General features: G+C 35.1%; 1 protein-coding gene across 1 annotated transcript; it reads right to left on the reverse strand.

Annotated features, from left to right (window-relative positions):
* Window positions 1-4,727: 4,727 nt before the first annotated feature.
* LOC136830453 (WW domain-binding protein 4-like) lies at window positions 4,728-24,613 on the reverse strand. Its single transcript, XM_067089988.1, has 5 exons — window positions 24,569-24,613; window positions 20,892-20,894; window positions 16,017-16,108; window positions 14,217-14,355; window positions 4,728-5,411 (listed from the first exon to the last, which is right to left on the reverse strand). The coding sequence occupies exons 1-5, from the start codon at window positions 24,611-24,613 to the stop codon at window positions 4,728-4,730; spliced, it is 963 nt and encodes a 320-aa protein (XP_066946089.1).

Here is a 24,613-nt window from a genome sequence, read left to right on the forward strand (position 1 = left end):
AATTATACTAAAGCAAAGGTAAATGGATCAAAAATATTTATTCCCAAATAAATAAGGAAATTTCTTTACAATTCTGGAACAAACATCATTTTCAGAAAAATAACATACTTCAATTTTGTTATGTCATCTATTCTGGGGTTACGAAACTCCGATAATCTATTACATTCCATTGCAAAGTATGTTTCCGTAACTCACCACATAACTTACATTTAGAGTTTTCATCATCAATGTATTCCAGAGAATATTTATATCCCAAACGTAACTCCATTATCAAAGTAAATGCCCTGCCATATACAATATTGTTGTTTTCGGACACAAACAAAAAATGTCTCATGCTGACACTACCATCATTTAAAATTTGTCGAATTTCAGCCGCTTCCCACAAAGACCTCTATTTTTATCCCCTTCTTTATGCTACTCAGAGTCATTGTGCTTTCTATACCAATAATACTTTTATTTGTAGCATCCTTTGCCAAACTATAAGCCATCTCATTCATGTGAATACCAACGTGAGATGGTACCGAGAAAAACTTAACAAAATACCCTGATCTTCTATTGCATATACAAGTTCTTTACACTTACTTATCTAATTCCCTGCCAACCGAGTATCTATAGTTACGTGCAAGAAGAGCACTCAGGCAACCAACGAAAACAAACACATCTTTCATCTTGTTTACTACTAAGGTTAACCTTTCATGAATAGCATGTAATTCAGGGAGTAGTAGAAGTAGTTTTATCCTCTATTCGTTTTGACAGTGTCTCATCAGCACTCAAATCATTTCCATGATATCTCTTAAAACCACCCCACATCCAACCTTGATACCATTCACTGAACCATCGGAGTGCATATGTATACTCTTAACCTTAGGCAATGAGTTAATTTTAGATAAATTAATTCTTTCAATGCATGCGTATTACAGTCATTTTTTTTTACAATCAAGTTTACAAATACTTACATTTATTTCGTAACACAACCACGACTTAATTGGATCTCCTTCTGGTAATTTTACACAAAATTTTTAAATATCATATTTCATCAATATATTATACAGTTACTTAAAATAAATGTTATATTTAACAGTCCTTTCTCTTCTAATCATACGAAGAGCAGCCATACCAGCTACCTCCCGTATTCGGTCAACAACTCTCGGTGTATTTAATTCCAGTCTCATTATTTCAATCCTAGTACTCATGGAACAACCCAAACTAATTTTCAGTGTTTTATTCTGAACAACTTCCAAAGGTCTCAACACTGTGTTCGAATAATTCAACAGAACAGGTGATGCATAATCAATAACTTTTTTTTATCTTTTATTACAAAAATACAATTACATTTCAATAATTTACATTGAGTAATTCTCGTAATACAAAAATATAAATATAAACTTAGACAACATTTTGCTACAAAATAATGCAAATCAAAATCAAAACTTATAATTTAAAAATTCTTTGGTTACATACTTGGAAATATTGCTTGTATATCTACATTTAATATACATCCTTTGTGATTCTAGTTTATTTTTCAAAAAATCAATTATATTTTGGCAGCTATTGTTGTGTCTGTAACACATCCACAAACAGTACAAATAGCTGTTGATCAATAAAATGACTGTGTTTTTATCAACGTTTGATTTCCCTACTATATCATAGAATAATAGTTTCAATAAACTTTAATTATTTAGTTTACAGCATTTCCTTAGAATGGAATTAAACTAATTTACTATATTTTTCTTTTCTCTACAGAAGTAAAAAATATGCATTTGAGAGACTGTTTCCCCACATTGGTCACATTTTGAGTCCTCTCTTAACTTCAACATATGGAGCCTTTGTTTTGTTGCTAGTGACTCATGAATATACCTGAACACAAATTCCCTTTCCTCTACTTTAATGAATTGACTATTAATATTTCTCCAAATATTTTTCTATTTAAGTGTGGGATAATTATTTTCTACTACTGGAATTTCTTTCCTCCAAATGATTGAAAACATTTCCCTGTTATTTATATTTGGAAAGAATTTATTGTGATATGCTTTCCTAATATCATCTACTGCCAAAGAATAATATGCAGGGGTAAAATATGCTATTTCTGATAAATTATCTAATTCCATCATACCATCTAATCTTACAGAACAATCATACCTGGTTAACCCGTTACAGTTTATTATACTTTTTAAACAAGTTACACTGAAGATTGCTCTTGCCTTTTCCTCAATACTTATTATTCCTAAATCCCCTTCTATTTTTGACAAATGCAGGGTACTGCGTTTTATAGGTCGATACATACCACACCATACATACTTGAAAATATTGCATTCACCTTTTGAGCTTGTCTTTTACTTAACGGAAGTGTGTGAGCTACATACCATATTTTTGACAATATCAAAGAGTTGATTATTAATGCTTTCTGGTAAAGTGTTAAATATCTTTTACACAACATGCCTTTTCAGTTTTTTTCTGTATATCTGACCTAAAATTTTAGCACAATCCACAACTTTGAAACAAGTTAACTTCCAGTCTCTTCTGCCGGACCATTCACCTATTCCTAAAATGCCAGATTTTTCTTTATTTAATAATGAGCCAGTTGCTGCTTCAAATTTCTTTATTTCATAGTGAATCTCTATTAATGAATCATCGTCTACAAAGATTACTGTTGTATCATCATCAAATCCCTGTACTTTAATTTTGTCATTGTTTGGTAATGTAGGGGGTACAATTTTTTTATTGGTTTTTAATGCTAGGTACAATGGTTCTTGGAAAATGACATACAATAACATTGATAGCAGACAACCTTGTTTAACCGACCTTCTTACATTAAAGGTGCCTATAAATAGTCCATTCACACATATCATACTTTTACAATCTTTATATAATATTTTTAACCATGTAATAAATTTTTCTGAAAATTCAAACTTTTCCATAATTCTAAAAGGAATGGCAAGTTCACCCTATCAAAGCTTTGGACCAGTCCAAGTTTAGCATCCCTGCATTCAAATGATTTTCCCTTACATAATTTATTATGTCTCTTATTGTATTATTGCAGTGAATTATAGATCTGTTTGGAACACCACAATATTGTTCAGGTGATATGATTTTTCCAAGTAGAAGCTTCAACCGATTTGTCATTGTTTTTGCTATAATTTTATAATCAACATTTAACAGAGTGATTGGTCTCAGTTTTCAATCAGTTCCAAATTTCAGCTTTTGGACATAGTTTTATTATTCCTAAATTTTGTGATTCCGATAAATTTCTTCCTTTCAACACACATTTTATTACCTCTAAAAATCGTTTTTATAATATAACAAAATCTTTTATAAAACTCTACAGTCAATCCATCACTTCCAGGTGATTTCCCTTTACTCATTTTATTCAATGATACCCATAATTCTTTTGTATCAAATTCCTCCCTAAAATTTCATTGTCCTCTTCATCTACCTTTTTTTTTTTTTTTTTGCATTTCTCAAGCAGATATGATTGTTCTTCGTGATTTCCTCAATAAATTCATACATTATTTTAAAATGATCCTTAAGAAACAGGAGAACAGCCTTTGTATCTGTTAGCATATTTCCACTTTTACCTTTTAGCTTCTTTACCAGGTAATTGCCTTTATGCTTTTTTCCCTCCCAAGTAAGTGCGATGACAATTTTTCCCCTTCCACTTGATCTTTTAATTTTGCTCTTATTTTAATTCCTTCACAAAGTTCGTTTTGGAGACAGTTTATTTTACTTTTTGAAAGCATAAATTTCATCATATCTATCATTCCCAGCATTACATAAGCCATAAAAGATATTTTAATCGATACTGCAATAAATTTATTAAGCCATATTTTTCATTTGATACCCTCGTTGCAACCTTAATGAAAAACCTTTTACATTCCTTTTGAGCAAATTCCCACCATTCAATTATATTTTTAAAACTATCTTTTTAAGTTTTAAATGTCTCCAAAAACATTCAAAATTTTCGCCAACTCCTTCTGTCTCCAGTAAAGACGCATTCAATTTCAAAATCCTTTCCCCTTTTGCACATCGTCTTTCCTGAATTTAGCAATGACCATACAATGATCAGAGAAGGCCACAGGCACTGTATCAGTACTTATCATATTATGGAGTAGCTGTTTAGTATATAGGCGATCTATCTTAGAATCATAGCTTTTTCTAATGTAGGTCTATTTTGGAATGCCTTTACAAGTGCATGTTACATCTTTTAATCCTACATTTTTATGAAGGTCTGCAATGATTTTGACACTAAATTATCTTTCCCCTTATTAACATCTCTGTTAGATGTAACATAATTAAAATCCCCTGAAAACTACATTTTCAACATTTTTACGAAAATAATATAAGATTTTATTACTAAAAATTATTTTTGTTCTTTCTTTTATCTGTACCAGAAGGTGCGTAAATATTCACAACTGGTATTTCATGATTTAAACAGGATATTTTAGCTCCTATTATCTGTCCTCAGTATCCATTTCCTTGCTTATGACAGATAATGATTTAAACTTATTTATACAAACTGCTGTATCTCCTTTAAGATTATTACTTGTGTTTAACAAAACATCATAATAATTTGTGAAAAAAACTCAGGGCTTTTAAATCCTTCACATTATGTTCTTGCAATAACCAAACATCTATATCATAATACCTAGACAAGGATAACAACTTCATTTGTTTACGTCATTTAATCCATTCACATTTAAACAACCAATTGAGAGATTGAAGGTGTAAAACTAGGAAGATTCCAACTTTTTCCTTTTCTGGTCTCTCAATTTTTTCCAATTTTCCTCATCACTATTGTCCTCAGATCTTGAATATTTTTGGGTTCCTATTTTCTTCTTTGAGATTCTCATCTTGACGTCATTTTCCATTTGAATTTTCCAATTTCCGCTTCCAGACGCACTTTCCAAATTTCCATCAGTCTCCATTAATCCTTCGTCAATATATTCTGCACTAGTTTGTCCTCCTCCTTCTCGTCCTTGACCAATTTCGTGTCCCGGTTTCAGATTTATCTTTCTGTCCTCTTGATGAACGTCAACATTCGTCGTGACAACGGTGTTGCCTTCAACAGGTGTAGTTTCTTGTGGTATAATCACCAATTCAGACGCTTCCCAACTTGGTCCACTATGTACCTCCTCATCGATAGATATCACCTCCTCCTCCTCATTTGAATCCTTATCCTCACATTCTTTGAGTTTTTCACTATCCTCAAGCTCAATATTCTTCCTTTCCGTTAAAACACTTGGCTCGTTGTTGCCATTTTCCACTACTTCACTCTTGATATTATGAACATTTTTGCCATTTGGTGTATCTTCACCTAGTGACTCTTGCTTTTCCTTCTCAAAGTTTTGTTCGTTCCCTTGTGTTTCGTTCTCTTGTGTTTCGTTTCCTCGTAGATTCGGCAGACTTGGAAAATCCTTATCATGATAAAAAATATTCACTATTCTGTCCACGGAGCAATCTACAGCAAAATGATTCTCACTGCCACATTTGAGACATGTCTTTTTTTGTCCGTTATACATGAAAGAAATATGTCCTCCTATGAAAAGCGCCGATGGAATGTTTTTCTTAATTTCCATTTTAGCCGTCCGTATTCCGTTTAACAGTCCTTTATGTCTACCGAGTGAGGTAGTATTATCACGTATCCCAATAACTTTCCCGTACGAGCTTAATACATCACTCAACACACTGTTTTGCATATCAAATGGAGCGTACCTTATTGAGACAAATGTAAAGACACTGTTGAAATTAACTACTTTCACCTCCAGACCATTAGGTAAACAAATTACTTTTTCATCATAATTTTTTAGAAAAGTTTCATATACACATTGTTCCGGAACTTCAAGATCACTTTATTGCCTCGCATTTCTTGAACACCAATCAAATCTTCAATATCAATTCTCAGCTTTTCAAAAACTACATCATCAACATCATTCAAGCTCGGTTTACCCGAAAATATTAAACCAACGGAGTCTTTTCTCCTAATGGGTGCCGTATAAAATGAAGCTATTTTCACTTCGTCTGAACGCTCTATACGTCACTTCTATTACGTCACAGCCATAGCCCGAGGGCATATGGCCTGCCCGGCCAGGCCAGGAAAGTGTTCAGAAAATTTCTTTCCTGTCTACTTTAGTTTCACTGTCAACAAGGAAATGTTCAATATCTATGCTATCCTTGATACTTTAAAAGCTTCATGACATTACCTTAGGCATTCTATATTGTCCTCGTTCACCGAAATAATCAAGAAAAATAGGAGCCTGTAAAATGCCGACCTTTGTTTACACTGCACTTCTTCCATAATCAATAACTGAATGCTTCATACAGATGTACACCCTTAAAACAGGAATACCAGCACCATTACCTCTCTTTGCTAACACCTGCAAAGGTCTCATTCAAGCTAGACAAACATTTTCAAGTAATTTCATCCATGCTTTCGTTAAATCCAGCACACATACCTAGATATTTATGATTATTTACTTTTTCCAATGTTTTACTATTTATGGCAACCGTATTACTATTAACCATCCTTGACTGAAATTTGCTCTTTTCTTCATTTATCACCAAGTCCATGAGCATGCATAAATTCTGTAATTCTGCCATAGCCCTCATTAAAATGATTTCACTAACACACTGTATTAAAATGTCATCAGCATAAAAATTAGCTTCAGTACCAGCAGGAAAATTATGCCTCGCAATTTTATCCATCAAAACATTACAAAAGGTAGGGCTCAGAACACCACCTTGAGGAATACCTGACTCCATCACCATTTCCCGGACTCATATCCTTGGAACTAAACTTTTGCTCTTCTTTCAGTTAAGTAACTCCTAATCCACCTCAGTAAAACCACCCTGACACCTTTGTTGATAAGCTCTTCTAGAATAACATCACTGCAAGCCCTATCAAAAGCTCCTTTTAAGTCAACAAATGCTCTACTTTTAGCATTAGCATCACTTAAGGCCTTAATAACGCAGTCTGAAGAACTCTTCCCCTTTATAAAACCAAACAGATTCGACAATAATTGGTCACCAATCATATAAATTAATGTATTCGATACAAATCTCTCCATTAATTTACACAAACAAGATGTAAGTGAAATAGGCCTATATTCTCAGTTGCCCTTCAGTATAGGTACAACAAGAGCTATTTTCCATTTCTTAGGTAGCCTGCCACTTTTATAAGAAAAATTAATTAGATCTAAAGAGGACTATCCTCCATCATGATTAAACAGTTTATAACATCATATGTTATCCCATCCTCACCAGCAGCAGTAGATTTACCCTTCGTCATGCAAAACAACAATTCGTCTTTTGTAAATGACAGACAAGCCTCACAATTTATAGCCTCTTGTACACTACCAGCCACGAGTTGTCTTCGTTTATACCGCCTGTAAGGCCCCGTCCACACGGTCTAGCTTTGCTCTGCGAACTTTGCTCGGTGTGACGTCAGAAATGGAGAAACGGGGAGCAAAGCTTCGTATAGGGCTTTCCTAATGTTTATCGCAGTATCGAGGCTTTGCCTGCAGCAGAGCTGTTAACTGACGGAAATATTTCTGGTAGACGGATAAAGACGTCACCTACGGAAAAGTTTCTGTAAAGAGCAATTTCATGCAAAACCTTCACGAGTAAATAAAGGAAAATAAACAAGAGTTTCCCGTTATTTTACCATTCATAATGAATACGTCAGGTAAGTATGACTTATGGGAACTTTGAAAACCAAATATATTAACATCCTTTATTGTAATGCTACGGAAATGTCAGTCTAGCCCATTATGCATGGAAATCCTAGTGTTATACTGCAGTGATCGGTAGTTGCATCCTGTTGACAGGTCCATTCTCATATAGTTGATGAAATCTGATTCATAGCCATGTCTCAGTTCCCGCAATATCATCATATGACTTCCTATGTCTGCTCTTCTTTCTAGCCACTCTTTACACCACGTCCTTTTCCGCCTTGTCGCTTTTATCTTTGCACACATTGCTACAACAATACACAGCGCGGTCTTCTTCTTGCGTGTCTCACGATCCATATTGTACACAACTCGGCCCTGTGTCAGTCACCGCCAGGCTCTACCCAACCAGCGTCGTTCAAGATCATAAATATACGAAAGGGCTGATCTCACACCTGGCTCACGCCCAAGTCTCAGCTCTATCAACCAGCGTCGTTCAGACATCCTATGCAGCATAAATTGCGCATGCCAAAAGGGACACGAGTATATTTTGTCCAAAATTGGCTATTTCAGAGCCTTCAAGAGAAAGTTTGGCTGTATGTTTAAGGTAAAAAAACACAAAATTAATTAATGAATTTTTACCAAATATAATTATATTCCAAATGCTATGCAAATATTCTGTCCAGCTCGACCAGTATAGGGCTAAATCGAACCTTCCTGTTTGAACTGAAAATAGAAGTTTGCTTAAAAAGCAAAAAAGTTCCATAGGGTAAAAAGAAATTACCCTTCCACAAATTCAAAAAAAGTCTACATTTCATTATAATTTTCTTAGCCTGTGACCATGGTTTGGTTTATCATTAAAGAATATTTGAGCGCGACCAATTGCGTGACCGCAAAGTGGCAAAAGTTTACCGAGCAGAGCTCGACCGTGGACTAAACAAGCCTGTCCATGGTTTGGGAGACCGCTGATACTTGAGGCTTCAGACCATTTCCTAATCAGTTCATTGGCCTTACCATTCGGATCATGATGAGCTACGATTTTCTTCCTTTTCTTTCTCAATTTATTGACTAAATTCCATACAGACCTAACTTCTTTAGTAAAAGAAATTTCTTCTAAGAAAATATTCCAATATTTACTTCTTACCTTCCTCTTTCCCTCTGCCGTGGCCGTCCCGTCTGCTATCCGTATCATAGTTTCTCTACTCTGATTATCATTTGATTCTTACTCCAATTACTTTGAGCTTTTCGAAGCAATTTATTCCAACCCCGAACTATTTTATTTGAATATACAGGCTTTTTAAATAACATGAAGCCGCTTTTTATAGGAATATTTAAAATACTATCGATGACAGTGAGCAAATCATCTTAGAATATGTTTTCATCGTTTTGATGACTATTAACATCCTTGTAATTATGTACCACTCATCAACTTTATTCATGAACTCTAATTTTTATCAGGTTTTAAATTATACCATTTCTTTTTTTTACTGGCAAACATCTTGTTTAGGCTTAAAGATACTTCTATAGCAAAATGATCACTAACAAGCTCACTAACAATTAATGCATCAGCTGTACAATCAAACATTAAAAAGTACGGCGTATAATGACAGAAACTGCATTGAAATCCTAGTTGTACACTTAGCGATGAGTAAGAACACCCAGATGCTGAGAACCTCAGTGTTGCTTCCAGACGACCTTCTACACTTACACTCGGCCTGAAGAGGGTAACCTGCTTTCGGATGTATGGTTCCACTTTCGCAAGGAGAGTATAAAAACTATCTACGTCCATTCTCATGTACAGGGTACTTAATAAATTCATTGCCACGGCTATCTTGAAGTTCACGTAATACAGTCACTTTACTTCCCAACTCTTCTCTTGTACGCGGCCACTCTTTACACCACTCGCTTCTGTGCAACAGTTTTCTTTTCAATCTTTTTTTTTTAAACACCAACCATTACTCCACACAACGCTTTTTTTTTTCTCTCTCTCTTTTCCGTGGTGCTGGGCATGGTGAGACTACCTTCTTCTTCTCTTGCCTACTCAACGAGCTTTACTGACCAACCGAATATGGAGCCAGAACGATGCGATTGTCTGGTAACACTGCTTCAAAAGAGAGAGAATACATAAACAGCTGGAAGTGCCCGACGGGCATGCCGCTAGTGTGGACAGGCCATAACAAAATGTTTGAAACAATAAAGCTTAATTCAAGAATCTTGACATGACAAGGAAGTGAGTGTGGTACTTTTTAAATATTTTCACTACCTGTCAATGAACTCTGCTGTGTAGATTTGGCTAATCCCCTCACCATTCGGGTATCTGACGGTGTTACAGCAACAGCACAAACGATTACCATTATTGGCCACTCTAACGTTTGAACATTTGACTTTTGGGATGTTAATGAACTTTGTGCTATTGTTAGTAGTGTGAAATCTATAAAGAGCGTAAAGGCTATGATATTCAGGTAACAATAAGCTAATAATACGTTGGCATACATCAAATGCGCTCCGATTGTCAAAACCTTTTAAATCTTTTTTTTTTTTTTCCTTCTTAACCCAGTATACAGTCATATTACATAAGGAAATGGTAGTGCATTTCTACAGTATTAAAAATTAAGGAACGCGAAAACTGCTCATTCATCGCCGTTGTAACGAGGAGGACTGTTCATTCTTAGCTAGACGTTAACATTACTGTTCTTATATCCTTATTGTATCAAAGACATCCTTATTGTATCAAAGACATCTGCGTCAAGTTAGTGAAGACTAAGCTTATCCTTTTTAATAACAATGTAGCTGAGTAAACACTTAAATAACTGGCAGTTACTATATTAAAACAGATCAAACTAAAGCATACACTCATATTCCTTGTGGCTGTTTAGCGTCATCATGGAATAATAACGTGATTACTGCCTCAGAGCCGAGTCAGGGTTCAGAAGGTTCAGGAACAATTTTTATTGCTACTTAACAATAGTCGTAAAAAAACAAGTCCCTAAAAATTCCAGTGGTCTTATGACAAACACGTTTCACTAATCATATCTTCCACTCCGTTTGTTTAAGAAGATGAACGTTTGTTATCAACGGAAATCGTTATTACTCTTTATAACTGAAAATATCAGCCAGGCGTAGATGAAAGCATTTCTCGTTTGAGATAAAACATTTACCTTTACTCAAAAACCAACACATTTCTGACAATGGAAATATTTAAATTTTTAAAGATTATGTTATAAAGTATCTTTTGCAAAAAATCAGTGATGCAAGATATATTCACAACTGACACGAATTCAGCTGAACTGGAATGAGGCACATACCATCAGTCATAAAAGCATTATCGGTTCAAGAAATTGTACTTCCAAAATACTTAACTTCGTATATTTTCGTAATCTACGATAATTCTGTAATGGGGTTTCTCTTAGCAGTTTGAAAGCCAATTTACATTTTCACTTATTTATATATTTTTAAGACTGACAAAAGATCTTAACCCTTCAAGGGAATTTGCAGTGCTCATTCAGTTTCATTTGTCAATCTCACGTTCTGTGTCAAACCGTAGGTCTGGTGTCAGATGGTCATATAGGCTTATGAAATATAAACAGGGAATGCAAACCAACATTTCCCATTGTTATAATGCCCTAGTTAATGTGAAGCCCTTCAATCATATACTGTGGCACTCAAAGTGAGAATAGTGAACACTACCCAACCCTCCAATCATATAGTGTGGCACTCAAAGTGAGAGTAGTGAAGACTACCCAGTCCCTGGATTTGACTCATTTCTATTTTATTGCTTTAAAATGTGAAAGAAAGCGTCTTCAATTACTTTCAAGTAGCTTAGCTGGACACTGTAGCCACGATCATTAAGATTAACTACCGACTGATATTGCTCAGTATAAAACTACCTACAAAAGTTGCTTGATAGGTAAATCTATAACTGATAACCTTCGTCTAAAGAGAATTCTTCTCCGTATGGAAATGCATTGCCATAGAGATTGTTTAGGGTGTGGATCAAGTCCCCAGATAGAAAAGCTAAGTTGAGTTTAGGTTGCTTCATCTTGAGGCTTCATGAGTGCCTTGTCAACTGCCTGCAGTTATTTTGACTGTATTTGCCATTTATTGGCTCTCAGGACTTCATTCAACAATTCTTGATCCATCGATTCTCAAAGATTCTAGTTAGTTGCTAACGTGACAAAACACTGAAAACAGTAATTTCAAGTATTAACGAGTAAAAAACCTCAAATTTTTCCTTAAATTACTAACTGATGGAACATCAGCCTTTACCCAAGGTCTTCTAGGTAACATTAAGCCACAGTATTGTAAAACTCAACCCGGTCAAGGTAAACTGCTTAGGTTCTTTACATAATTCATTTTGGTATTATGGGAAATTTATGCCAAGAAAATCTAAGTCTGCAATTTCTTTTAGTGAAGGTAAGGACGTTCATATTTACATGTTATCTTCATTGAACAATCAGTTAACTAATTACACCTTGTAATCAAAGCAAGACAACTTTCGGCATAAAGTGCAGTACATCAGTAACACCAGGCTCCTGCCTCACCTCATTAAAATATGTTGTGTTGTAAAAGCAAAGAACACAGGAGTTCTTGAATAACAGGGTCTCAACTATCCCAATACACAGACTGTAAAGCGAAAAAACTACGGCAGAAATGTTTGTACTTATTACAAATAAAAAATTACAACACCTAAGATTCATTTGGTCAGTAAAATATAAGGTTTTATTCACTTAGATGAACTGAAGCCTTCGATAGTTCCAATTTGCTTCTGACCAACCAACCACTCAATAAAACCTTTGACCAAAGCCAAAAAAAAAAAAAAAAAGTGTTAGCAAACCAAGGAACGGGAGGCGTCAAAAAGTGCCAACAATTGAGTGACCAACCAGGGAAACGACCGCATCAAACGTCACGACGTTTAAAGCCGCCCAGCAAAATTACAAAAGGTCATTTTGCCAAGTTTGTTAAAAGAGCACAGCACGTTCTGGCATCACTCGCTGATTGTATAAAATAGTGTAGCTGTCTATTGTACTGAAGTGAAAACACTCAGGCCTGTCCATTGTATGATTAACATGAGTTTCGCTCAAGTTAAAAGATTTAAACTATTAACGGCAGCTATAACTTACGTTAGAATATCATATGTTAAAAATTAAAATTAATATCTAAATAAAAAGACGTTAAATCTTCGTTTTTGAAACCATGCATTATTAAAAACTTAAGTTATTTTTTCTGAAAACACCAAAAGTTAAACCACCTTATAAGTACAGATGCAATTGCTAAGTTTGGAAATTGGGGCCTTAAACGATAAATATATTAACTAAAATCTCTCAAGAAATATTTAGAAGATTACGTGAACTATTTTACTATAAAACTAATTGCAAAATAAGTTAAAAGGTCTTCACTGATAACTGCAAAATTCGAGAATAATCCTTAAGCGATCAATACAAACGTTACATTACTTTAAATTTAAAAAAATCTGAAGTCAAGTTTCTTTATTACTAAAAATAGCTAGACTGATGCACTCACCACCTGAAAGGGAAAATTTATTAGTTGGTTTGAACCTCCCATGCACCCGCCAATAGGCCTAGGACCTATCGAACAGGGCATGAGATGGGCCTCCACCTGTAGGGGTGGGGGTAAAAAAAATGTTAAATAGATGCACAAAAAAAAAAAAAAAAAAAAGTCGGAAAACCTTTGCACAGATGCCAAAATACTTCTAGCTTTTAAGCCAAAAATGGGGAGAGTTAAAGTCCGATTTTCAGTAGTTGGAGAAACTTTCTGGCAGGAGAATTTTGACCTCTATTTCTCACAAGCGTAGGTTGCTTCATGAAATGGTATAGATGTCACAAATCTGGAATTAGTTTAAAATTAGAATTGTAGCAGGATATGGATTTTCTTTAATAAATTAGAAATATAACTTGTCATATCTTTGCAAGATACAAGGTAGATATAAAGCTTTAAAAAAGGCTTTACACGAAAGTCAAGATTTTAACAGGCACTTCATTTCCAAGTATAAAGTAAATTAAATAATAAACTTCACGGACCATCAGATCTCCTGGCCCTGAAACATATATTTATACTGCTGAAGTAAATGAAACAACCTACTACAGTTTTATAGTCTAAAGGCGAAATATAGGATAAAGTAATGCTATATGATAACTACAGCTTAAAGAATTACTAAACTTCAGTGCTGTCATTAAATGGCTGTAAATTAATATCTTCTGTACAGCAAAATTTTAAGGTAAAACATGACATGAAATACTTAAAATATCAATTTAGTCTAACCTAAACAAAATCAAAATTTAAAAATCCTTGTTCAACAAGCAAAAGCCTGATGCAACAAACTATTACGTCATGTATCCGTACCCGTGAACCCTTGCGATAATGGAAAAAAACTATGGTAGAACTATATAGTAGCTCCGCGCAGCCGACGCCGCTATAACTTGAATTTTTCTACAGTTTTTTGGTTGCTAATTATGAATTTACCTTTAATTTTTGGAGCTCGAGCCTAATTAACATGTAATTAACCCCTGAAGTCCATCCAACAAGGGGTTCCCATACGCGATCTTCACAAGACAGCACGGGTACGTCTGTTTCGAACGGTTCATATCCGTCCGGCAAGTGCAATAACTTGTTAACGTATGGGTAACCCGCCCCCGAACCGGGCCCAACAAACAGATGCACCGCCAGTATCAGAGTCCTGAAAGTGTAGAAAAAAACAGTTGAAAAGGTAAAAACAGGCGCGGAGCTAATGTATAGAATTACCAGAACCATAAACTGAGGTCACGAAAATCTTTATGTTAAGTATTATAACATGAACGTAATGAAACTTAGCTTTGCAGAGCCCGGGAGAGTCGCCACAACTAAACCTAGACCGTTTATCACGCTACCAAGTTCCAATAGCAAAATCATCCAGTTCGGAATTACTTCCGGCTCCCAGGTAGCGAGGAACCAACCGAAAAACGAACAGGGTAACACTATAAATATGATACCTCACTATTCTAGAGTCGAAAACGAATCTTTGCTAACTAGATTACTTTTATTGTTAATAAAGTAGTTTATCCAGACCACTGAGCTGACTTTCCGCTCTCATAGGGCAGCAGCAATTTATTAGGGCTGGCCATTTACTAACTAGAGGATTTTCTTACCGAGAAGGCGAGAACCCGGTTGCTGTTGGGGTCACCATCAAGGACCATGGATTCACCTGTCTTGAAACTTGGACGATTTATGCAGAAGAGTACTAAGACGTCCTTGGTTTTGCTTAAGGGGAAACTTTAAAAGAATTTGTGGGTGCTTTAATTGACTGATTTTTCGCTTTATGACTCCCCGGTTCTTGATAAAATTAACCTCTGTGTTTCATAACAGAAAACCTTTATCAGTAGTTTACCGAACAAGAGAATGCATTACGTATTGTTACGCAGTAAAAAAACAAAAATTATTGTTTACTGTTTTTTTTCTCAGGTCCCACTCCAGCGAGAGTGCTCTGCGAAACTTGCAAACTCAACTCGTCACAAACAGTACATAATAATGCAAACACATTTTCGGATTCTTTTATTTACTGGATTGCGTACTCCCCATAACTTTTCAAATCTACACTGTCATCGCACTCAGAAAAAGTCAGGTCTTTAATTTTTTCTTGAACGATTTGATATTTTTAATCTTCCTGACACCAAGTACGAGCTTATTGTATAGTCTTGGGACGGCAGATTTCAAGTTTTTAAAGCCTACTTTCGAATTGCATTTTGGCTTAAATAACTTGAGTCCATCTGTACCTATTCTTGTGTTGAATCCATGCATTGGATGTATTATATGCAGCAAGTCATTCAAATTTTGTGGACACCGAGTCATGACAGCTTAATGAATCATTTCACATATTTTACACATTATTCCAGCTTTGATGTAGAACCAGTGCAACTCAACTCAAACAATACACGCTAAGTCCAGTCATGCGGTGCAACACCCTTTATTAGTCTTGGTACTCTGTTTAGTATTTAGTTTCACCTTAGGTAGATTATTTTCTGCAGTCACGTGCTTCGTCAGTGATCGAAACTATATTTCTATATATATTAGGCCGAAAACCAGCAAGGTTTCTTATTTCATTTTTCCTTCTTACCAACATAAACTCAGTTTTATTTTCATTTAATTTCAGCTGCTTAATTGTTATCCATTCCTTACACCGGTGAGGACATCATTTATTATCTCATTTGTATCGTTAATATCGTTTATGTAAAAACAAAATTGGGTGTCATCTGCAAATAGCTCGAACTTTACCCCTAGGTCTTTGTTTATACGCAGTATTTTCTGTCTAACAGGTAGCTTTTCAAATACCTAAAATCATCTTTAGTAACATCAATTATTCACATTTGCGTTCCCTTCTTCTTCTTCTTCTTCTTCTTCTTCTTCTTCTTCTTCTTCTTCTTCTTCTTCTTCTTCTTCTTCTTCTTCTTCTTTCCCTGGCCATACACAAATTATCTCGTCAACATACCTGAACCATGCTGCATTGAGAAGAATTATTTTGTTTTATACTTTCTTTTAAGTAAATTCCATATACTAATTACTTATATATTCATTTCTTTTACCTAGCTTTTCATGTCACCTCTCTCCAGAAGCGAAGCCATTGACAAATCTGTTCCAGTGAGGCTGATTTTCTTTTCATTCAGTTCTTTATGGAGAAAGCCTTCTGTAATTATTTTCGACATTCACTGCATTACTGAAACAACAACAATAATGAACCAGGTCATATGTTCTTTGGAAAAGGTTTTATTTAAATACCTTGTTTTTTTTATATCTAAATGTATTAAACTTGAGCTGTTACTTTTTATAAGTTGTAACAACCACTCACAGGAAAATAGCAATCCGTCTTTGTACTTCCACGCACGGAACCAGAAAAAACATCACGTGCGAGATTGTTATTAAATTGGGTTTCACGAATTTCGCCTAGACCACTTTTTATACTTATATTTTATCAAGAAACCTGAGAATTAGTCGAAGTAGAGAGTCACCATACTCAGGCTTTCTCGATTTTATTTCAAACAGTTCGTATTTTTATTAGAAATGGCAAGGACAGTCATACCCAAAGGAACCGCAATTGAAGCCTCTGAATTTCATCTATGGCTTTAGGGAAAGGAAGCAAGATAATCATATCAGAGGTTTAATCAACCTACCTATATTTTTGAAGATTACATTTACGATCTTGAAAAACGGTGCTTGTTCCATATGAATGCAGATTCTGTGGTTAAATAAGTTTCTGGTCGAAGCCTTCTGAAAGTGAAATGGATACTGTCTATCTATCTGAATCGTCGACGGGTCTGAATGTTGGGTGGAGGTCAGCAGCTTTAAAGGGGAAAATTGTCCATATTGAAAAAGCTCCGAACATCACATCCAAAAACACATTCTCTCCCTTTTATCGAGGGACTCCGCAATGGCCTGGTGGCTGTCAGTTTAGCTCAAAGGAAAACTGGAGTTTGGGAAATTGTAAATATATAAAGCATGATGCTTGTGTTCAACGTTGCCGTTTTTCATTGGGTTCCTCGGAAGGCTTTGTTACCTTTTAGATAGGTTTAATATAAAAGAAATAAGTAGAATGATAACGAGAAAAAGAATAAGATCTGCAGAAATATAAGAAATAAAACACAAACATGTAGAATGGGATTAAGGTTGAAAAAAGAAGCAGGGAAACAAGGAGAAATACACAAGAGGGAATGGCAGAGATCGGAAATAAAGATGAATAATTTAAGCAATCTTAGACTACTGAAAGTACTTAAAATACTGAAAAATACTTGGCACTTTAGCATCCCCGTATTTTACTTCGTCAGAAGCAGGATTTATCAAGAGTTAGAGAAACATTAAGATTTTACTTATAGTTCCTCCATTTATATATCATCTGCGAAAGAAATAAAGATTCCAAGTGAAAAACGTATTTGTTTTCTTTTCCTCGATCTCCTGAAACGATGGGGCAATGCCTCCTGGCTTTAACATTTGATAATGATTGCCGCAACTTTAGCAATTTTCTTTTGGAATGAGTCAAACACAGTTTCGAGCACGAACACAATTCGTTTGATGGCAGAGTGTAGAATTTTTATGTTGTCATTTCCGTTTGTGTTACAGATACCCGGTAAGAAAAGGAAAAATCCCAACAACCTTCTCCGTAAATGAAGTGGGAAGGAGTGTCTGTTTTCAGCGTATGTGTAAGCAGAACATCCAAAGAATGGGGTAACAGAATTTAATAAAACTTGGTAAATGAATTTATAAAATATTGAGAAGATTTACCTTAGGAGGGAATTACCAGAGATGATGATTTCTTGCAATTGGTTAGGTATACCAGGTTTCATCACATTATGTTCATCGTTCTCGATGCACTGCTAACAATCAGATGGCCAAAACTAAGACCATCGACAACTCTCAGAAATGTCTGGGTTATCAGCTGATTAAATGCTTCCCTGCACCTACGTATTACAAAGCCCTTGTTTTATCTGTTTTATTCTCAGAGGAGAAAAATAATCTCAGACACGTTTATTTAAAGGCAATCATCGTAACTAACCACATGTTTAAAAATCTACATGTAAAAGATATAGAAACAATGTAGCGCAGCAGAGGCGGAATGAATCAAATAAACTTGAGCGTATTCTATTGGGTTGGTCAAATTGAATTCTCAAGAGCAAGAGGTACAACATTTCTCAGCGTCATGAGTCATCCAGTGGAGCGAAACGAACCTTTAACAATAGACATTGAATTATTTCGCTCTCTATTTTCTTTTTAAAAACCAAGTTGATTAAATTATGTAGTGTTGCAAGCATATTGTATTTGAATATTCTACGAAAACAGTATTGTCATTGGTTTTCTGACCACTTTTATTAAAGCTTTGCTTTTCCAGTGCTGACTAATCAAAATTTTTGCCTGTTCATTTCATGCGTGAATTTCTCTCATTTCGTTTCATCGTTGTGCATATTTCAAATCTTGCGTTGACGTATCCATTAATCGTTTAAGTAATTTCACAAGTACCCTTCGTTATTTTAGACCATTTATTTATTTTCCTTATTTTGGTAATGAGTATCTGATTGTTTTGTGAAGAAAAAAGCAAACAAAAGCAAAAAGTTGTCGTTTTTGTACTATAAATCTATTTACGAAGGCTAAATAACCACAAGCCTGCAGCGAGTCGTATCTGATAGTAGGTGAAAAAAAAGTGAAAAACAGCTGATAAATTAAGCAAAAGAATTCATTACGTCAACTGAAAGACCTAGTTTCGATATGTTTGTTTTCTAACACGTGGAAAGAAGTATAGGTCTTAAAAGCTGCATTATTTCCTTTTTATGAAATTCTAATTTTTCATTTATTCTTTCCATAGTCTTTATTTTCTTTGGTAGTAGGATTACTATACCGTGCTATCGTTCCATATCTGTTTTCTTCACCACGGCGATGTTGTCCCCAGGTTGGCTTTGACTAAAGGTGGTGAATTTTCTTTCAATAATTGTGTACTTTTCCTCATTAATCAGATATTATAAAGTTAAAAGTGGAGCTAATTTATTAGTGGCCCAACCCATACGCGTTCTGATTGATCCTTCTCCCGCTTACAAGGGAGCCGGATTGTCCATGGGGACATCCAGGTTTGGGTTGCCCATGGGAACTTCTCCTCCTCCTAGACCCTGCCTTGGCGGTCACGCTAGAGACCTCTGGGTAATGCCTTCGGAACCGAAAGAGGCTGGAACGACGAAATTGTCAGCACACCATGAGCACTAATGCTTGAGGGAACTCACTTGATCATATTCTAACATTTTTTTCACCTTACTGTGAAACAATGGGGAGACTGACGTTCACACTCTAATGTAAGCGTGAAATGCATGTACACTCAGCAAGGAAAGTGAGGATACAGTTTTCATTAGATTTCGTTCATTGAATTTTATTTTTTTTTCTTACAGAAAACACATAATCTCAGTAAATTTACTCTAGAATATGAAAATACAATGAAAATTATATCATATATGTTAAATCTGCAAAACAAAAACGTTCAGATACTTAAAAACACCATACATGCCGAAGTAATCAGAATTTCTCAGATGACTTCGTTCATAGAGATCTAAAAGATAGTTTGTGGATATTTCAGTGTAATACTGTTATCAGAACGGCAATATTTACTCGTTTTCCATTATGAACAGGCTTATTATTGCATCATCATACGAGGTAATGATAATTTCTTTAATTTGTACACATTCATATTTGTATTTCACGATGTTAAAAGTCAGCTGGAATTAATGGCAGTAAATGTTGTGACAGCTAGGGTAGGTTGACCAAATCTATTTAAATCTGCAAGGGCATTCTCTATGATGTGAGGAGCAGCGCGAGAACTTCAGCGGGAAAACACGAGTAACTGGATGTTTCTTGACGTTGCCATAGTCTCTCTCTCTCTCTCTCTCTCTCTCTCTCTCTCTCTCTCTCTCTCTCTCTCTCTCTCTCTCTCCACTGCTAAAACATACTATACAAACATAGTATCGCTAAATCTCTAAAAGAAAAAAAAAATAATGAAATGAGTAGCTCTACATATAGGCCTAGGCTTACACAACAGCAGACTCTCTCTCTCTCTCTCTCTCTCTCTCTCTCTCTCTCTCTCTCTCTCTCTCTCTCTCTCTCTCTCTCATCATAACATTGCATTCATTCCTTTATGTTCCCCACGTTTTTCGCTGGACATTGCTCAAATTTAACTCTTGATTTCATTATGGAAGATCATGTTTCCGATTATGCAAGCATTCCGTTCATTGTGATGTCATAAATTCATTTGTGTAAGGTTACTTGGTAGGTTATGTCGAAAAATGTTTATTTTGCTCAGGACTGTCGCTGCAAATTACAACTTAACGAATACTGTAAAGCTTACTATTGCATTTAAGTATCAATGATTTCAGAATCGTAGAATATGATTGAAAGTTATAGGTCAAGCAAAAAATAAACACAGTAGGACCGAAGCTCCTCCCTTTCTAAAGTTGCCAGATGTCGCATTATTAAGCAATATATGTCCGAAGATTTAAAAAAACTGTATCCTAACTTTCCTTGCCGAGTGCACCTTTTCTTGCATAACCGGGAAAAATAATTTCAGGTAAAATGAATAGCTCAATAATGCCAAACTGATAAAAAATAGATAAAAGATAATAAAAGTAAGGAAATTGGACATTTAAAAATTATTTGAAATGACTGGAGTAAAAACGCTTATAATGAGAATCGAGATTTCTCGTTATTTTTTCCACTTACCTGCTGTTGAGTAACAGAAAAATGTAACAAATTGCGTCTGAATGTCGAACGTTATTTGGAAGAATCTCGGATTCACATTAAAAGTCTCTTCTTGCACAACTGAAAATCTGAAATGTGCTCACATTTTTTACACTCACACAGTAGTATGCTTTCAGCCTTTTATCTACTTATTTTGTCTCTATATGATGACGGCATTACTTTTCATTACTTATTACTTTACGATGGTGTTTTGTAAGTTTTTGTTTGCTCAGGAATTCTACTTCATCTGTCACTGAGAACTATTCTTGGAAATTTGAGAGCAGGTTTCCTATCAGTGCTTAAATGAGTATTGTCCTTGATGAAGGTAGTCTCAAAAAAAAAAAAAAATCGCCATGCTTTTCGTTGAACGCATGCATTCTTCGTAAGATTCAACCACAGAATGAGCAAGTTGTTAAAATTTCTGAACAATATTTATCCAGATATAAGATATTGAAGCATTCATGATGCATAGGCAAATGATGAAATGGTTGTTTTGTGAAAAAAATAAATGAATTTTGAGTGTGGACTACTGAAAGCTGAAAGCATTTCCGAAGTCGATGACTAGTTAGTTCTTTCATCGTTAGTTTACAAAAACTGAATCAAAACAGCCGTGTTATGAGTCTGATTCTTCATTTAGTCCACATAGTTTGCAGTGCGAACCTCCAAGTTGGACCGGACCTTCTTTGACTTCTCTGCCGGGGCTACGATGCGTCATATTGCAATCCCGCAGAGGTCAGAGCTTCAGAGGCAAGGTCTCTGTCATCTCCTTCTCTGCGTTCCATCACAACTCTCTCATTACGACGATAACGAGCGTGAGTGTGCCTGAAACAACTCTGAGAAGCGACAGTCGTTGCTGAAAATCGGTATGCGCTGCACAAAACACTAGTAGAGGGATTATTTCATACGACAGAAAATTTATCTGAAATTCCGATTATTCTTGATTCCAGAATCTATTAATTCTTTCATTATTGTTAAGAAGTAGCATTTCTCTCTCCATTCTGCTTCAAGTTTCAGTGTATACAATTTTCTGATCATTTAAGTCAAGCTGTTGTCGTATACCACAATTTTGTCAGGGGCTTCATACCCAGGACCCATTTTCTATTCAGCTGGATATTTTATTGCATCTCAAATCGTTGAAGGTGTCTTTGACCATTTCATTATGATTGCTGCTTAATTATTTTTGTCTCGCTTTTTTATAAAAGCGTGTTCAAGGTGAGAATAAACTTAGCTGCGACGCAACAGTGAAGACTTACAATGCGATCTGCATCTCTTTGATTGAGAGCGTTAAATATTCTTGCCCTCTTTGAGAAGCAATCATCCTCTGCTTCGGAATGACATAAAGTGTTGGCTGTTTTTCCGATTACCTCCACGTTCTGAGTTTCATGGCCGTTTTTTTTTTTTTTTTTTTTTTTTAGCAATTTCCGTGTCTTAGTTCGTAACCTGCGACGTACCATCGCCTCCCCACCCAACCCACACCCCATGCTCTTCTCTCTCAAGGAGAGAAAATTTATTTGCATCTGTTTTGTCAATCAGGATCTGGTCCGACTTTAAAAAGAAAGGGAAGAATCTCGACGGGGATTTTTTGCTGCTATTTTGAACTTTCACTCTAATTCCCTTCAACTGGATCAACCTCTTATTTTTTTGCATCTCTTCCTGTTTTATCTGGCATCTCTGTTTTCAAATAAGTAAAATTACTGAGCACAAATACGTTAAGTTTATCTGTTAAAATGAATTAAGGTGTTATATATATATTTTTTTTTTTTATTTTTGGTGTGGAGACTGCTGAAAGCAGGAAGCTGGTAACTCGAAAAAGTTTATGAATTCTGCTCCAGTACTGGAAACAACAGTTTCGATTCCGATATCTGAGTCCATTATAAGTTCTAGGCTAATGTTAGATTTAAATACAAAGCCATAGAATATTACTTTCTGGCTTTCCTGTCCACAGAATACAAGAACCTTAAAATTATAGATATTTGAATTAACGGCTTGATCTGTTTTCTGTTCAGTAAGTAAAAATGTGTAAAATTAATTGCTACTCGAACAGAAACATTAAGTACATAAAATGGCTGTAAATGATCTTTCTTCACGTGGGGAATCTCTTTTGATCAAACGAAAAGGAATTATACAAATCCTGATGAATATACAAAAGTAAGTTAGATATTCATCAAAGATAATTCCACGTGAAAGGACAAAATTAAAAAAGACAAAAAGGAATGAATGTGAGAATTACATCAACATAGCGCAAGGGAGCTGGACCATGCAAAGAAAGCAGCCAACGGAACAACAAAGGAGAAAGACCGGTGAAATACTGCACTTAATTAAAGAAAAACAAATCCTCACAAAATATCTTTGTAACCTCAAATGTATCCCCATTATGTAGGAACAAATGTACGCTTAGGATAATCTGGGCATTTTAAAGAACGCAGAACGCTACATAAAAAAAAATACAAGAAAGCGCAAAGATATTATAATATGTTTGCAGGAATGTTGCTACGCTGTTTTATTTATCATTAGTTCCATAGAAGTACATCATAATGTTTTGTAGGAGGGAATTTCTTTTGCTGCATTTTTAAAGGACTGGTTTGATTACGCATTTTTAGTTTGTTTTTCATACAGCTCTGCTTAACATGGAGGAACCTACTGAATACACACACACACACATATATATATATATATATATATATATATATATATATATATATATATATATATATATATATATATATATATATATATATATATATATATATATATATATATATATATATATATATATATATATATATATATATATATATATATATATATATATATATATATATATATATATATATATATATATATATATATATATATATATATATATATATATATATATATATATATATATATATATATATATATATATATATATATATATATATATATATATAATCATGTTTTTTCTGGACAATCTGGTTTTGAGATAGTTTCTGTGAGACAGGTAGCAACATTTACAGAGAATTTAGCCTTGTGATTCTGACTTTGTGGGCCCAGTGAAACATAAAACAAGAGAAAAGGGGGAATTTCATATGAGCCTAAGGCTCTTACTTCTGAAAGGAAATATTACGTAAACACGTGGGTAAACTTACAGGAGTATATTTACATAAAGAACATTAGTACAGGAAATAGAAATGCAATTAAATTATTGATCCTGAAGGGGATCCCAATGGGATGAATGAAACTGGGGATTCCAGGCACAGTCCGAGAAGATTCCACGATATAGGTCCCTCTGAAATGAGAGATGTACAGATTATATGCCAGTAATGGAAACAGACAAAAGGATAATGAATTCGAAGCTGCACTGAGGGTGCCAATGGGCTTTGATGAGTTAATAATGGATTAGCACTGAGAGCAGTCACTCGAATAACACAGGTGGAATTGAACAAAAGATTCTGTGATTACTGGCTTTGATCTTCCACGTGGTAGGATGTAGGGGTGCCGACGGTGCAGGCAACACATGGGTGACTTCACGAAGCTCCAGGTAATGGAGTGGGTTAGGATCAGGCCAGCAGCGAAGGGAACATGTGGTTGGTGGTCGAAGTGCACGAAGGTAAAAGTATACTTTGAGGGGCCACGTGGTTAGTTGGAGAAGGGATGAACTAAGGGCGGCGTCCAACCAGGGGCATGGTCCTCCTGGTGGGGTTGGTGGTGAGCTTGGTCAT

The sequence above is a fragment of the Macrobrachium rosenbergii genome, chromosome 46, assembly GCF_040412425.1.
Source record: "Macrobrachium rosenbergii isolate ZJJX-2024 chromosome 46, ASM4041242v1, whole genome shotgun sequence".
In the NCBI taxonomy this organism is placed as follows: Eukaryota; Metazoa; Arthropoda; class Malacostraca; order Decapoda; family Palaemonidae; genus Macrobrachium; species Macrobrachium rosenbergii.